Source organism: Lagopus muta, chromosome 2 (assembly GCF_023343835.1).
Source record: "Lagopus muta isolate bLagMut1 chromosome 2, bLagMut1 primary, whole genome shotgun sequence".
NCBI classification, from domain to species: Eukaryota; Metazoa; Chordata; class Aves; order Galliformes; family Phasianidae; genus Lagopus; species Lagopus muta.
Genome location: NC_064434.1, coordinates 67,172,870 through 67,189,841, shown reverse-complemented (window position 1 = coordinate 67,189,841; position 16,972 = coordinate 67,172,870). Strand labels below are relative to the sequence as shown.

General features: G+C 34.5%; 1 protein-coding gene across 2 annotated transcripts in view; it reads left to right on the top strand.

Annotated features, from left to right (window-relative positions):
* Positions 1-16,972, top strand: part of PDE10A (phosphodiesterase 10A) — a 339,629-nt gene that overhangs the window by 290,990 nt on the left and 31,667 nt on the right. For both annotated transcript variants that reach the window (XM_048935256.1, XM_048935255.1), the window contains exons 5-10: positions 53-102; positions 9,831-9,971; positions 12,013-12,168; positions 13,557-13,607; positions 14,884-14,942; positions 16,715-16,766. In XM_048935256.1, coding sequence (XP_048791213.1) covers positions 53-102; positions 9,831-9,971; positions 12,013-12,168; positions 13,557-13,607; positions 14,884-14,942; positions 16,715-16,766 — 509 coding nt within the window. The remainder of the gene's footprint in view (positions 1-52; positions 103-9,830; positions 9,972-12,012; positions 12,169-13,556; positions 13,608-14,883; positions 14,943-16,714; positions 16,767-16,972) is intronic.

Sequence of the window (16,972 nt, the reverse complement as noted above, 5' to 3'; positions counted from 1 at the left end):
AGCTTGATTCCCACTCTGAGTACATTTATTTATTTTATTATTGCTTTGGCAGCTACGAAAGCTGATGGATTTGCACTATATTTCCTGGGAGAATGCAATAATGTAAGTATTCTGGATTTAGATACTGCTTTTGTGTACAGTCATAAGTGCATTTTCCAGTTTTACAATGATATTTTGATTTTATATTTACCTCATTTAGCAGGAAATATTGTCTAAGTGCTGAATATTAGCTCTTCATTAGGTTTGTTTATTTATTTATTTTTCCTGCAAAATGAAAGTTTAGTTAACATGGTGGTAATGTTTCCCACATTTAGTGTCTTGGCACTTTTTTTATTCCTTTTCTTTTTTTTTTTTTCTCTTTTTTTTCCCCACCCCTAAGATTTGGCAATAGAATGCTGTGATAGTAGAATGCTAATGTTATTACTCTGTCTGTAGCAACTTAGCTTGTGATTTGGCTCCATTATTTTCTTTAACAAACGTAGAACATAATATGAATTTGCTCTCAGCATAACCTGTTCTTTTATCCAGACATCATTCTGTTTTATTTGAAATGATGTCAATTCTTCTGATAACTGCTAGAAGGAACTTCATCATGAGATGATATAAATCTTAGGTATGGATGCTGGTTAGTGTGACATAAATTGCACATTTAAAATTCATAAGGGAGATGAATATCTGATGTAAAAATTTGAATAACAGTGTGTCCAATACTGTTTTGTACCCCCCCTTTTTTTTTTTAGTATCCTGATCAATTTGTATAGTTAACATTGTACAATAGTTTTAGTTACTTTGAATGGCTACAGAGATGGAAATGCAGTTTATACTTCATTGAACTCCATCAACTTCAAAATCACAACTTGTCAGAAATGTTTAATCTCTCATTGGTTCAAGAAACAAATTATACTTTTCTAAGTGAAAATTATTAGAGAGGAGAGCATTTTTCCTGTTGCTTTTGTTTCCTTACATTACACAGCTAGTTTATTTTTGTATAGTTCATTAGCCAATTTTCTTTGCTCATTGTGAAATAAATGCACTAAGAAGAAGGGAAATAATGCCATTTTTGAAATTATAAAAAAAACATGAAGATGTAGAAATCTGCAGGTGATTTGAGCCTTGCCTGAGAATATTTTTGATTTGTTCAAAACAACCATATCATCTGAAGGAGGTGAAGGAAGGCCCATACATGAATTTAAGCAAAAAAGAAAAATGGAAATGGATTTTGCATATTTTTCTTTCAATGTTTATTTAATGTGATAAAGGTAACCAATTTTATTATTTATAAAATGCTTTTTCTCTGAACTCAATAAGTATGTGAATAACACAAAAGGGACATAATTTAAGTGATGTGTTCATCTTTTGTGAATGCAATGTTTTGTTCTCAGTTGTCGGTGCCAGTGTTTGCTTTCATGAGTGGGAGATGACGGGAACTGTGGCCAAATACATTGTGCCTGCTGCAAATAGCAGGAACTTGCAAGAATTGTAGTCATCAACTCTGAATGCGCAGATCTGACCAGCTTCAGGGGTAGTAGTTGCATGCCAGCTGAGCAAGAGGTTTGTCTCCCTAAGCACTTTGTAAAAGATTATAATAAATTGACTTTACAGCTGGAGACCTATTACAGTGACATTTTTTGTATTAGGTTTGTATGGCATAACTGAGGTTTCTCCCCAGTCTTCACATATTTTGAGGACCTGGGTGCTTTCAGACCTTCTGCTTTTCTTCTCATCTCCTTCTTCCTCCTCCTTTTTTTTTTTTTTTTCTTGATAGCCTATCAAGAAGTTGAATGTATCTGCCTCCAGTATAAATCTTTTCTGCAAAAAGTTAAGAAGTTCCAACCTCTGAAAAAATACATATTAGCCACTGCTATGTAACTACATCTCCCAAAATGGAATGTTCCTCATGTAGTTAATATGGGGACTGATCCTAAGTTCTTTGATGTTAGTGTGAGATTTTCCATTCACATTAGTGGGCTTAGGGCCAGACCTATGCTTGTAGTATATAACTGAATGGTTATGCTTTAGGCTACTTTGTGTAAGAAGTTGTCCTTTGCTTATTCTTGTCTCTTGACTATTTAATTTAAAGGATATGTCAAAGAGATTGACCATCAGTCAGCAAGTACTGGCATTTACTGGCAGTTTGTTCAGTAAGTCTTTGCTAAATGAGAACAATAGGAATCTGCATAGTGTATATGGCAGAAAAGGACTAATTCTTTTAGATGAAGTTAATTATTTTATTTAGAAAGTTATAAAATCTGTAGTTAGTGTAGACAAAGTAAAGCTTCTTGTGGTCACTAATGGATGCAAGGTGGGAAATAGTTGCTTAACTTTTTGATGCTTGTTGATTTGAGACTTAAATTTCCCAAATTATACTTTTTTTTTTTTTTTTCTTGGAAAATATACGTATATCTACTTACAGATTTGATGTAACAGTTATTTTCACCATGCTTTAAAAAAAAAAAAAAAAATTGATTTCTGGGAATGAGGTATTAGGAGAAGGTTGTGTCAGGATGGAGGAACCTTGATAATAATAAGTAAATACCAACATTCACACGAGTGGTTTGTAAAGTTTAGTGATATTTGTTCTCACTATTTGGTAGGGAAAGTTGGGATCAAATCTAAAGCTAAAGCATTAAATCTACATAATTTCAGCTCTCACTGTAAATATGTATGGCTACACTGGTGCCTGTTTAAGGAAATCCATCCTCAGTAATTTTGACATTTTAATCTCGGCTAAGGAAAATTCTTGCAATACAAGTTTTGCATAACTACATTTAAAGTAGATTAAATAGTGAGTTTCATTAGGATAAAAGATAACTTCCTTTTACAGAAATTCTAGGCTTCTACAGAATGAAAGCAAATTGATAATTACTGCATAGTGTGTGCTGTTATTTCTTCATGGTGAAATAAGAAGATAATTGCCCTATCATTGTAACTCTTTGTTTGTTTGTTTGTTTTGTTTGTTTTTATTGTGATTTATTAAGTATTCATTGTAAACCTTTCCTGGTGTGATTTTTGTTGTGGACAGCACTTCCCTAACTTAGTGTATTAGAGCTGAAAGCACTTGTTCAGTGTGAAGATAAGTTCGGCATTTTCATTTTGCAAAGCATAGGTGATACATTTGCCTTTTAAGATGGTTCCTTTACGTTTAACAGGACAGGGTGTCTTGTTGCAGGTGTTGAAAGCACCCTGCAGAATTCAACAGGAGTTTGAGGAGTTTGTTAAAATACCTGCACATGCAACATTCCAGTATAGCTTTGTTTTCTTTCTCTCTGTTGAAGGACATGGAAAAGTACCATGAGTCGGATAACAACAGACATGGAAATTTCTGGGTGATGAGTTGGACTGAATGTCTTTGGGGTCTTTAGCTGGGTAAATTTACTTGAAATGGAAGGTGCTGCACCAATTACTCATTAGAGTGCATTTAAATATGCAGGTATTACTTAGAGTTGGTCACCAGCATGACCAGTTCAGTAGTATCGGTGACTTTCTGTTTGTTCTAATTACTTATGCATTCTAAGGGATAGCATGATTCTGCTGATGGTACAGATGATTGCTGATTACACGATTCTTCTTTTTAAATGATTGCCCTCAAGGAGGTTGGTACCATTCACATGTCCAACTCCTTGCTCACTCATAAAGTCACCTTCTGTTTCAAAATCTGTTTTGTTATATAATATACATCCGGCTGCATGTGGTGCAAAATACATAGGTTCTAGAAGCAGTATAGCTTCATCATTGTAGGAAAGAGATCTGAACAGAACTATGCTCACTAGTGACTTGTGGTTCTTGAACTTTCTCTGTACTACATTGTGCAATGTAGATGTTCTCTTAAGAAATTATCTTTGTCCATGACTTTGTGCGGTTATGCAAATAAAGCAATCTTAAAGTAGACAAGATTCATTTTGCAAATAAGATATGCTTGGAGACTGGAAACACTTCCACATCAAGCAGGAATGTTCCACAACTCGTAAAGAAAGGACATTACTTAGTCACAGTTTTTTGTTTTGTTTCTTATGGGATTGAAAATACAGTTCATAATTCTCATGTTATGACCTTAATTAAATATCATCTTTAAACACGCCTAAAAGGATTTATTAAAATTTGTGGTATTTGATGATGTGCCTAAGTACAAGATGTGCATGGATTAAAGGCTGTAAACTAACATCTATCTATTTCTAAAATACTTAACAAAGAGTTTCTAATGTATTGTTATCTCATTCTTCAGATGATTCAGATTCGTGTTTATAGTCATTATTTGTATGAGGAGTTCACCTCATGATCCTGTGGATTTGTATGCAAAACTGTTCAAATTTAAAAGGTGTACACTTGAAGTAGCTTTCACTAAATCTTTGGAGTGCTGCTTAGCTCCTGAAACTGAAAATTGTGCTGACAAGCAGATCAACCTTGCTTCAGATAGGAGTTTCTTGTAGCTTTGTTGTAAGAAATTCAGTGAGGCCACAAATATGTGTGCAAACACTCTGTGCTTCAGGGTGTGTAATATTAAGCTAGTCTACAATTTCTGTTGATACTGAAAATTGCTGCTGCTTGATGCACAGTGCCACCTAGTGAATTTATGAGGTGAATTACTAAGAGTATTACTAAGAATCAAGCAAAAAGCATCTACTCATTCATTGCTGTCTCAAGTTTTGTGCCAACTTGATGTACATTACTTTAAATTTGTAGACATCTCTGAAATTTGAGTCTTTTAAATATATTTCTAGGTGAAACTCTTCTAGCTTCCAGGCAATTTAGAAAACTATAATCTCTGTCCTTGACTTACTTCTGTCATCATGTAATCTTTTTAGTGGAAGAAATCAGTTCCTTTCCTATGTGCCAGAGGAAAAGCTGTTGATGAATTACAGTTTTACAGTTTAATTTTGTGTCGATAAATTATCCAACTGGAGCAAAGTAAGATAGGTAACTATCAAGATACAGCTGAATGAATGTTTGGTCCCATTTCATTTACCATTCAGGTGGACAGATAGGTAAAATGGTCACAATGAAAATACCTTAGGTAGAATGTGAATCTATACAAAGGCTAGTTATTTGTGGCTCCCAATCACAGTGCAGGGGCATTTTCATAGAGTCATAGAATGGCTTGGGTTGGAACGTACCCTAAGGATCATCAAGTTTCAACCCCCCTGCCACAGGCAGGGCCTTCAACCTCAATTTTTTACAAATTATCAAGGATTTATCCTGGAATCTGGTTTTGCTCAATATAGCCATTAAAGCATGCATGCACCGAGAATATGAGCTTATTGAATTTGCGTATGGCATGGAATTGGGAAGGTCTGCAGATATGTTCATAGGGAAGTGTTAGAATTTGTGGTGATTATGAGAAACTGGTCTAAAGATGTGGCCTTGTGTAGGGTGACTTTGAGAAAGATACTGGGAGTTGCAGTGAACTTGAGGCTAAACACGAGCCAGCAGTATCATTGCTCTTGCAAAAGAGGCACTGCTAGGTAGCAGCAGCAGAAATCTAGTCTTCATGAGAAGTAATGTTGCCATTCCTTTGAATGTTGGTTGTGGTCTCAAGTGGAATAATATTTTTAGTTTAAGTGCAGCATTTATTTAAAAAATGGAGGAACTGGAGAGACTTCAAGAGCGTGCAGGGAGAATGGTCAGAAAGCTGAAGAACTGGCATTGTTTAATCTGAAGGAAAGGAAGTTGAGTGGTGAAAATATGCCTGGATAAAACAGAAAGGAGGAAAATCATCTCTATCATTGTGGTATATAGAGAAAAAAGTAGGTGGTTTGAGTTGGCATTAGTGAGCTTCCCCAGTTGTGTCTGTACTGAAGCATTACAGTGTGTTGCTTCTGAAAGCTCAGGTATCTTCATTCTTGGATGTCTTCTGAGAGCTGTTTGAACAAACATCTTTCAGAATAATGCTTGCTGACCATACCATAAAGCATAGAGGTTGGAGGAGAGGTGAATCACCTTAGTTTTCTGTATCAGTGAACTACTGTAACTTTTCACATGTTAGTTTTGTGTTTCTCTGAAGGAGAACTGAAGGAACAATTGGAGAGTTACCAGAAATGAAATGTAGTTAGAGAGTAACGGCATTTAAAAGGATGCATACTGTAAAAATAAAACAAGTAGTAGTTTTTCTGCAGCATGTAAGTATAATTATCTGACATTTGTGTCTTTTCCCAACATATTTATATATCATATGATTTAAAAATTGAAACCTTTTCTCAAGTACACTGTTAGCTTTATAGAAGAAAATAAGAAGTTTTCATAAAAATTGAGGTAACTGCCGCTTTTTTTTTTCCCTTGTGTGCTTCATGCACAGTAGAATTGCTGCATTTGTGTTGTTAAACATTTACTTATACCTCTAACATTTTAGCATGGTATGATTGGGTTAGTACATCAGTTTAGCTAGTTTGCAAATACAAGCTTTTTGATTGTGAATGCCTTCCAAATTAATTTTGATTGGTTTGTTTGTTTTCTTGTCATTATTTCTTATTGTAGTAAGTTTTGCTTCTGCAAAAAATTGTCCTGAAGCAAAAGCCTTAATACATGCTTGCAATTACATTCAGCATTAAACTGTGTGGTTTTGCATGTGTAAACTGTCACATCCTTTACCAAGAGCAAAAACCTGTTTACTATCACTGAAGAGAAAGAGATGTGAGCTGCAAATACCATAATGCACACTTAATGTCAGCTTGTTTAATGCCCCTTTCTCTGTAATGTGTTTTATTTTTTCCCAAGCATCATGCCATATAGTAATGCTGTAGTACTAAGGCTTTCACTTAATGTCAATTCAGTATTAAATCACTTTCCATTAAGCATTTTCAAGGCCAGTTTTATCCGCAAAACTCACTGTGGAAGATGCCCTTGCCTCCAAAGCAGTTTGTTAATGAAATGCTTATGGTGTATGTACTTTAACCCTCATTCTGTTCATTAAACCTGGGACTTACTGAGATGTCTTTGCTGTAAAGATATTTTAGTAAAATCAGTTTCCGATTAGTTCTTAGTTATAAGAAGTACTTTTAGAAAGAAGAAAAACTGAGCGGTTTGGGAAATAGTAAATGTTTGCACTTCAAATCCAGCCCTTACAAACTTAATATAGCTAGTTGAATTCTATATAGCCTTTATGGATTGGGATTTGGTGTTCTGCTGGATTACCCTGGATACACCCCAACAGTCACCAGAATAATAGCATTGTTTACCCCTGTGATTGACCTCTTCATCAGAGGATCCAAAGACTGAAAACACCTGAAAACTTTGGGTACTTAAAACTGAAGGAACTTCTGTGAGGAGAAGCTGATGGTATTCTGTTAGGATACTGGGGTGGCTTCTCAACCTTTCTTTCACTGGGATTTTAATCTGCTGCCTCTGCTAAGTGTTAGATTTTCACCATAAAAAAAGAACTGCAAGGCCACTGTTTGATAGCATGTCAAGATGAACAACACTATTGCTTCTTGTGCATGTTCTTATTGTTGCAAGTGAGGAATATTTAGGGTTTTTTCAACTGTAGTAAAGATACTGAAGATAAATTTCATCATAATTTCAACCAAATAAGTACATGGGATTAAGGAAAGAGCATTAAGGGCCACGGTGCTGTGTCTAATTGGTTATATACTAGTTTTGTTACATTTCTGAAAGACAAGTTTGCTGTGTTTTACTTGCAATTGGGAACGCTGTTAATATCTTTCATGAACAGATTACAGTATATGCTGTTATGCATTGTTTGTAGACTGGAAGACTTGTTAATATATTAGCATTTAAAATAGAGATGATAATGTATTGCCTACACCAGAAATGCCTATGAAATATGAAAGGATGAATTATGTTACATTTGTGTTAAGTGGTTGAACTTTCTTCCTAATTGTCATTTGTTTTGGATTTTTTTGTATTTTGCCTGTTTGTTTTAAGAATCTTGTGCACTATCTAATATATAATCATTTATAAAATACTACCATCATAAAACTAATTGAAGTTGGTTCTGATTGAAGAAAGACAGAAAACAGCCTCAGAAACAAAAGTAAAATTCCAAAGCCCGGTGAAATCAAGTTTATGGCTAGTAACAGTATAATTATCCTTTTGTTAAGGTCTATAACTGAAAATATATTTAATTTCCATCAGGAGATTGTCTTCAACTGAAATTAGTGAAATTTAATTTTTAGGAATTACTACAGAGATTACAAATGATGACTAGAGCTTCTTGCATTAGAAAAATAGTCTCTTTTTATGCACTGCAGCATCAGTCAAAAACAAGAGCAGATTTTTTTGATGAAGACTTTATCTAAATGAATTAAGAGATTAAACTAGAAGGAAGGGAATAATTTTGAAGATTTTGAAGCCAATTGGAACAATTTGTGACATCACAGAATGAAAGGAAGGACCTTGCGTGCTCTGCGTTTCAGACATTGAAAGGAAAACTTCTGGTCTTAGGGTCCTCTTCCAGTATCCTCTTGTCTAACTACTCTTAAAGATGGGAGAAAAGTCCATCACCATTAAGTAGCAGCCTTGTAGATCCCACTAGATACTTGGAAGAGGTTTTTATCGCTGACACTTTACCGGTGTTTTTTTTGTTTTGTTTTGTTCTTCCTGCAAGAGGCAGAATTGGAATTGCTTCTGCAAAACCCTTTTATCGGTATATATGAAATGGTCTCCATATCCTTTTTCCTATGGAAGGATGCATGTTCAAAACATTACTTCTTAGTAGTAGCAGCAGCGGGGTTTGCCAGCCAAAATGGTATTTACGTGAGGACTGTTAAAAGCCACTCTTTAATGAAGCTATGAGTGGAAATAGATTTTAAGAGTAAGCTTGAATTTTGGCATCAGTATAAACAGAAAAGCTCAAGATTTCCTACCTTAATGGAAACCATCAAAATAAAGCATGTTCAATACATGTTCAGTAGAGCTACTCAATTAAAAAAAAAAAAAAATCTTTTAACTACATGAGAAGTGTGAAACTAAAGTTTGCTAAAACTTCATAGCTGAAATACTATGTGGCAGCTTTATTTTCTTTTGTTAAGGTAACTTAATTTCCATTTGTATTGCATTAGTAGCAAATGAAGAACTGGAACAAGAAAACACCCCTATGGAAATGCAGATTCAAGCCCTACTGCAGTAACACTGTGTAACCTTTGCCATGTCTCTTATTTCTCATGTGCCTAAACATCTTTGTTTAAAGGGTTCTGTTACACTCAAAAGGGTGTGAGATTCCAGAGTGTCTGTTACTCTGCAGTGCTACAGGCCAAATTAACTAATAGTTGTAAGGAGTTAGACATAGAAAAATGAAACAGAAGATGGAACTTTTTGCCTGCAAAATGAACTCTTTCTCCCAATTTCATTGGAGTTTGCTTTTTTTTTTTTTTTTTTTTTTTTTTTTGTGATTTTGTGACTTTGTGAGAACAGTTGTCACTAACCGACTGCTTAGTTTTGTGTTAATTTTAAAATTATATGTACTTTCTGAACATTTTCAGTTGAAATAAGTAATAATAATAGTCAACATCCTAGAAAGAAATCTTACATAAGGAAATATTTTTTCTGTGACTCCATGTAGGACATTCAAAGCAAACACAATTCAACACTAACGTAAGTGATGACTGACTTTGGCAGAAGAGTTTTTCACTATCTGAATGGTAAATTTAGAGTGGGATTTCCTAGTATGAAAGAATTATGTGCAGCTTATCCAAGTACTTTCCGTTGTCAAAAGCACAAAAGCTGTTTTTCTCTGTTATCTACTTTATTAAATCCTACCGTATTACATATATATATATATATATATATATATATATATATATATATATATATATATATACACACACACACAATGTAGCCATACTCTCTAATTGCATTTTTTTCTTTTTCCTTCTAACTAGAGTCTGTGTGTATTTACGCCACCAGGAGCTAAAGAAGGACAACCGCGGCTCATTCCTGCAGGGCCCATTGCACATGGCACTACAGTATCTGCTTATGTAGCCAGATCCAGAAAAACGTTGTTAGTAGAAGATATTCTGGGGGTAAAAAGCTTCCTCTTTTTAATGAGAAGAATGTAACTTATTCTTAGAATGAATATTTTTATGCTGAGGTTTATTTATATGATACAATAAAATATTGATATAATATAATGATATAATTTACATCTGTCTTGCTACCAAAAAATAAGTTTAAGTTTGGATCAGCTTGATCTAGTAAATTCAGAATATCCAATTTATTTCTAAATTAATTTTTTTGTGTGTGTTGTAACATATTTTTGTTGTCAATTAATGGAAGTAATGGTATCATAATCACTTAGATAAATAAACACATCAGTCAAAACACATGTCCTCCTGGTCTTGAAATACTCTACTTTGCCAGTCCCAAACACATAGAAATCCACATAGTCAATGAAAGTCTGATTTAATTATAGCACTTCACTCGTACTGACAAGAATGTTAATCAGAATTCTGATTGTTAGACAGGATTTTGATCTCTACTTACATTAATGTAAAGCCAGAATGTCTACATTATCAGTAGAGTTACATCAAAGGCACATTAATGTAACTCAGCAAAATTCAGGTGCTCTGCATGAGATATTGTGATGATTTCTGGCAATCTGTATGTCTGTCCTTTTTCATGTTTTGAAAACCTTAGTTCCCTAGTCTACAATTACACCAAACAAGCAGTTTACTTATACTGTATTTTGAACAGAAACTAACACACAAAAAAGCAGAAGCTGCTTTCTCTATAGTAGCAATTGGTACTTACCTGGACTATAAAGTGTTTATATGCTGCTAGGTTTTTTCATTCAACTTATGGGGCCTAAGATGTTACAGGTAATTTCCAATTAATGTTATGATGGGCTTGTCTGTGAAGGTTGAATATTATGATTTTGCGTCCCTAATAAAATTCAGGAGAGTTATTAAGGATGAGTTTTGAACTCCTTGCTGGTTTACAGTGTCAGATTATTAACAGAAATCCTGACAATTTTTTTTTTTTTTTTTTTTTCTGGATGAGTGTAGTGATCATCTAACATGTTGTGTCAATAGGAAAAGGTTAACGTTCACAGTGAAGTTCCAAGTTATGAACCTCTGCCAAGGCTATACATTATTTGCCTTCCTGTGAGTTTTGAACTCACACAAACTCATCAGACCTCTTCTGTGGAAGACATATAGGTGCTTCCCAGTCTCCTTTGCCTTTGAGGTTGTGTGAGGCTATTTGTTCATAGTCATTCAAATCAGTTGTTATTTTGATAATTAAGGTAGAGAGAAATTGTTTGAGAAATGAGGAGATCCTTAACCACAATGATATAAGGTTGAGGAAGTGGGAGTTTTTCTACACAGAATCTACAGTGAACATCTGGTAGGAAACATGTGGAAGAATTGGTGTGGAATCAAATGTGTCTAGGCTGCTTAGGTACTACCTCACTGCAATAACATCCAGGTAGTTTCTCTTTGTGAGTTTTCCCACCTGAGGTGTTAAAGTTATGATGTTTTGGGTATTTCCCACTTCAAGCAAAAGTTATTCATTTGGGCCTTTTGTAGCAGCTAGTAGGCTATTTCTAACATTTATTCTTATAAATTTTGCACAGACTTATTCAGGATGCATAAACAAGGGAAGGAGAAGGACTTTACTGTCATGCATAATTTTTTAAGAAAAATATTTTTTTCATAGGAGTCAGTTGAGGATTATAGCTTTGTTTGTTTTGTTTTCTTTCTTAATCTAGACTGGATTAACAGTGAAGTGCTGGTTTACCTTCCTGTCAGATTATAGAAAATATATTATAAAAATAAACCTGAAGCTGAGCCTAACACCACAACTAATTCTGAATTTGCATCAATGTGTTTATTTGTGCATATAAGTTATAGCTGAGAAGATCAGACTTTTTTGTTGTATTTCATTAGTATATGTCTTAAAGCTATATTTCAATTATGCTCAGATTTAGAATTTTTAGTGAATTTTATCAGTAATCATGTTTTCAAGCATGTGCGATCAGTCAGGAAGAGGAGAAAAATACCAGTGTATATTTTATATGAATGTTACAATGTTTATGTTTTATCAGATTATATTTACATTTTCTAGGATGAGCGATTTCCCAAAGGTACTGGACTGGAATCAGGGACTCGTATCCAATCTGTTCTTTGTTTACCAATTGTCACTGCAATTGGTGATCTGATTGGTATCCTGGAGCTTTATCGTCACTGGGGCAAAGAAGCCTTCCATCTTAGTCACCAAGAGGTGAGACCCCCACCTTTCATAATTTATTCTGAAATTCTCTGGGGTTAGCTGAACTGAAGAGTAATTATTCCTAAAAAAAAAAAAAAAAAAAAAAAAAGATATTAAAATTAGTCCTCCCAACAACAAAAAAAAAAAGGATTAGTAGTATTTGTCAGTTGTGTATTCTGTAACATAAGTTATTATGTTTGTACGCTAGCCTGGTAGTCAGTACATGTGGCTTCAGCCTCAGTGTCTCAGCTGGTGTTTTTTCTCTAGTAGATAGAGGTCATGGTAGCGTACTTGATTAATATGGTACTGCTGGTGTGCTTGTATACGCAGCAAAGGAAAGACATTCGCACAAAACCAGCTTCATAGGCCTTGTACTTCTGCTGCTTACACACTGTGTATTTATTTTTTGATGTTGTCCTATTACATTCATCAGTCTACAATTTATATAGTCTCACACTATATATTTTACTGTTTATACTAAATACCTTCTTTAACTGAAGTTCATTAGTATTTTACTTGTAGAAGGCTGACTACTAAACAAAAGCATTTTATTTGTAAGTTAAAAAATATTTAATGGTCATTTTTGAATGTTCTAAATCATTTGTTTGTTTTCAGGTTTCAGAAAGAATACTGTTAGTGGTTTTTATAAAATCTGTACAATGTGTTCTATTTAAAAAAAAATGGTAGATGAGAGAGGGAATGCAGTGGCAAAGCTCTTGTACTTATGTTCTTCGTGTTCCTATAAAGCTCGTATGTTTCAAGGACAGGAGATCATGTATAGTAGCACAGCTTAGTTAACTGAAGCTTACATGATGTTTTCTTGAAATGTTGCCTGGAAACTGTCATATTTAAAAGTACTCGTCCTGAACTGAGAGATTTAGTCTGATTCTTCTGTCACCAAAAAGGTAGTGAAAGAGACAGTGCCTGTTTAAAGCTGGAAATAATTGTGGCTGAAGAGACACAGCTCCAGAAAGATGTTAAGGCATATTTTGTTCCTGTAGCAGATATCTTTAAAAAGAAAAAAAAACAAACAAAAAACAAAAAACAAACAAACAAACAAAACCCCCGACACTGTAATTTTTAGAGTCCTCAACTTGTGAGATGTTCGTTTTTGTGTTATGTCTCTGATCTGATGGGTTCTTAATATAATACCATTTCCAAAGTATCGATAAGCATCTTTGTGACACAGAAGAGGAGAAACGTTCTATTGAGGCTGAATGCATCTTATTGATACTGAAACACTTGTGAGAATACTGATACTTTCACAAACTAGCAGTATTCCAACCGATTGTTTCTGTCTTTCTTTGTCTAATTCACTTACCAGCTGGATAGGAAAAATTACCAGGTAACTTATATGACGTTATAAAGATTTTTTCAGAATGCCTTCTCTTCTGCTTCAGGTTGCAACAGCAAATCTTGCATGGGCTTCAGTAGCAATACATCAAGTACAAGTAAGTTTGGGTTGTTTTTCATCTTTTTCATTATGTAATCCTTTTTTCAGAGCTTGATTGGTTGGACTGTAGAATGTGTTCAAATTTAAGTGGAATCACTAGAGAATCATAACCTCCTTTCCAGATCCTAGAAAAAGTATGCTAACTTTTTCGGTGTTCATTGAGCTCATTCTCTTGCCTAGCAACCATGGATCATATGATTTAATAAAAAGTATTTATATTATTCCTTTTATTTTTAATGAAAAGAAACATTACCGAAGTAGGTAAGTAGTTATTAAATCAGAAATGGAAAAAAAAATGTTTTTTTTTTTCTTGTAATAAGGTAACTGCTAGGCCACCTGATTGCTTTCCTACTCTCATACTAATCAGGTTTAAATTATTTGGTATTTCTGGCAAAGGCTGCTTTAAGCCATCTTTGCTGGCTGCTTCATGGTCCTACTCCCACTAAGGATGCTTCATGCTGTTTTTATTTGAGTGTCTAATGAAGCTCCATGCTGATAGCTGCTATTCAACTTTACTAATAGGTTTTGTTCCTTCAGCTAATAGAAGATGGTAACACCAAAACTAAACCATCCATCCATCAGCTCATGGAAGATGCTGAAATAGGGTCCTTCTGTCAACTTAAAGAAGGGAGTTTATTGCTTGCTTTTTTTTTTGTTTGTTTGTTTTTTTAAGCTGTCTATAATACATCTTGCAAAAGACTTGAGCAAAGTTTCTTGCATTTCTTTATAGATAATATTTGCCACTGCAGTGCTGGAAATCCTTGACGTTGTTTAGGACGATCATTCACCCTGTAGCATTCAGAAATAATATGCTGGCCTTGTTTATTGTGCACTACTAGAATTCTAATTGTATGCAGTTTTAACTGTACATCACTTTATAATAATTTTCTACTCTTCAATGAAGAATCTTTAACACATAAGAAAACAAAACATGCAAATCTTAATTAAAGCTTGTCCAATGGTCATTTTCATTCCTCTCCTTTCTGTTCCTCTGGGCAAAAGCAGAAGGCTCATTCTGCCCGACTTCTTGCCTATGAAGAACGTGGGAGTTCTGATCTGATGCTAAGTAGGCTAGTTAACATTTAGATTGCTATGATTGAGGCCCAGCACACAAATCCAGCTTTTAATTTTATACAGTGCTGGAAAATATTTAAAAACTTTGAGCTAGAATGTTTAATACAAATTAAGTGAATAGACCACAAAACTGCAGTTTCAGTTTACCTCTGACTTCAGTGACCTCTTGGAAAAAATGATAATGTGATCTGTTCTTCCAGGTGTGCAGAGGTCTTGCCAAGCAGACTGAACTGAATGACTTCTTGCTTGATGTATCGAAGTAAGTATAGAGACAGAATCACAGAATATCCTGAGGTGGGAGGGACCACAAGAATCATTGAGTCCAAATCCTGACTCTACACAGGACCACCCAAAATTCAGACCCTGTGTCTGAGAGCACTGTCCAAACACTTCTTGAACTCTGGCAGCTTGGGGCCATGACCACTGTCTTGGCAAGGCTTTTCCAAAGCATGATTTCCACTATGATCTCATCAGTCTGTTTTGATGTCCCTTCCGAGCAGGGACAGGAATGAATTATGTGGGTGACAGTCAGATATAGCTGTTAAACTTTTCTGTTCTTATTGCAGGAGAATATGTAAGATACAATTACGATGTACAAAAAATAGTTGGTCATGTGGTCTTCTGCATGGCTGGAGGCTCTATTTTTCTAACTGTGTGTAGTATATGTTTTGTTTTTTTTTTTAATTTCTCCTCACAATAAATGCAGAGATTAAGCTAAAAACACTGTAGAAGTATGAAAGTTTAGGCTTAGATTTATGAAATCAATATAATGTTCTAGGTAATCTGCTTGTCCTTCATCCCTTTATCTTTGTTGCTACTATAAGCATTTTTTAACAGTAGAGATAGCTGTAAAAATGGGCACTGAGGCATAATGCACACAGGTGCTTTAACTCTCAATGAACAGTTCTCGAGTTGATGGGATTAGCAATTGCTCTAGCAAGCAAATAATCAACTTGCTTTTAAAAATGATCCATACCTGTTCCTACATGAAAAGAAGATTTCTATTCAGTGAGAAAACTGATAGCATGCAATATATCAGGGACATCTCCTGTAACATTTTAGAAAAGGCAGTGTATCTTCATGACCCTGAAAGTGTGAGACTTTTTATGTATGTACCTTTTTATTCAGTAGGCACAAACAGAAGTGAGCTGTATATATGTTCAGGGCCATGCCTGAGAACATTGTAATCCAAGGGTTATTAAGACTTGGTATGTGAAAGATTTAGAATTATTTTACTAAGATGTTTGACCTTTATCATTCAATGTTCTTGACTGTCCTTGGACAGTTACCTCTTCGCTATGAAACAGAGAATTGAGATAATGTTTGTTTTTTTTTTTTTTTTTAATCTCTATTTTAAGTCATAATATCAGTTGTCTGCCAAGTACAACGTGCTGCATCGGGGGCAGTAGAAAATAAGAGAATACTCACTGAGAATTTCATAAGCTTTTTCTTTTTAAAAACTATTAAAAGATGGGCAATATGACATGAATTTAGCTACACTGCATAGTATTCAGTAGTTCTCACTACATAATTCTCTATGCATAAATCTAATGAAATATTTTGAAAGCCTGTCAATAACATTTATCTGCAGTCAGAAATGGGAAAAAAAAAAAAAAAAGTGGTGTTTTTTTTTTTTTATTTAATGTATTTGCTTTTGTCTTCTGGATTGCTTTTTCTTTTTGCTTCACTTTTAAAAATTTTAGGTGTGTAAAAGATGGCAAAGTATTTTGATACATTCTTGGCACTGCTCAGCAGGACCTGTTGAGTCCAAAGCAGGCAATGCTTGGTAGTCTTGTCTTTTTTTTTTTTCTGTAGTGTTCTGTCACTGTAGAATAATGGCTTATAGGAACAGAGCTAGGACCGTTTCTGAATTTTCTTGTGCAGTAGAAAGCCAGTCAATGATTTTTAGGCGCAGTTGTTCTCGTCTGTTTGGGCTAAACTGTTCAGTAGCTGCAAAACAAGAGCCAGCAACAATTATTTGAGAAGTGTTTGACTAAATGCAAATATTTGTCAACTTTTCTTTCTCTACAGAACGTATTTTGATAATATAGTTGCAATAGATTCTCTACTTGAACATATAATGGTAAGTTTTCTTTTTCACTTCTAATTTTGTTAATTGTTGTTATTAAAGTTCTTTATTCTCCTTTCCTTGAAGTAAGACATTGCACATCATTGAAGTGTCAGAGCTGTTTATATCAGACACGTAATGCAAACAGAATTAACATCTCTGTATGGAGGAGAAAAGGAAGGATCAGCTTGATTTTGGTTGTTGCAACAATTTCGTCTCAC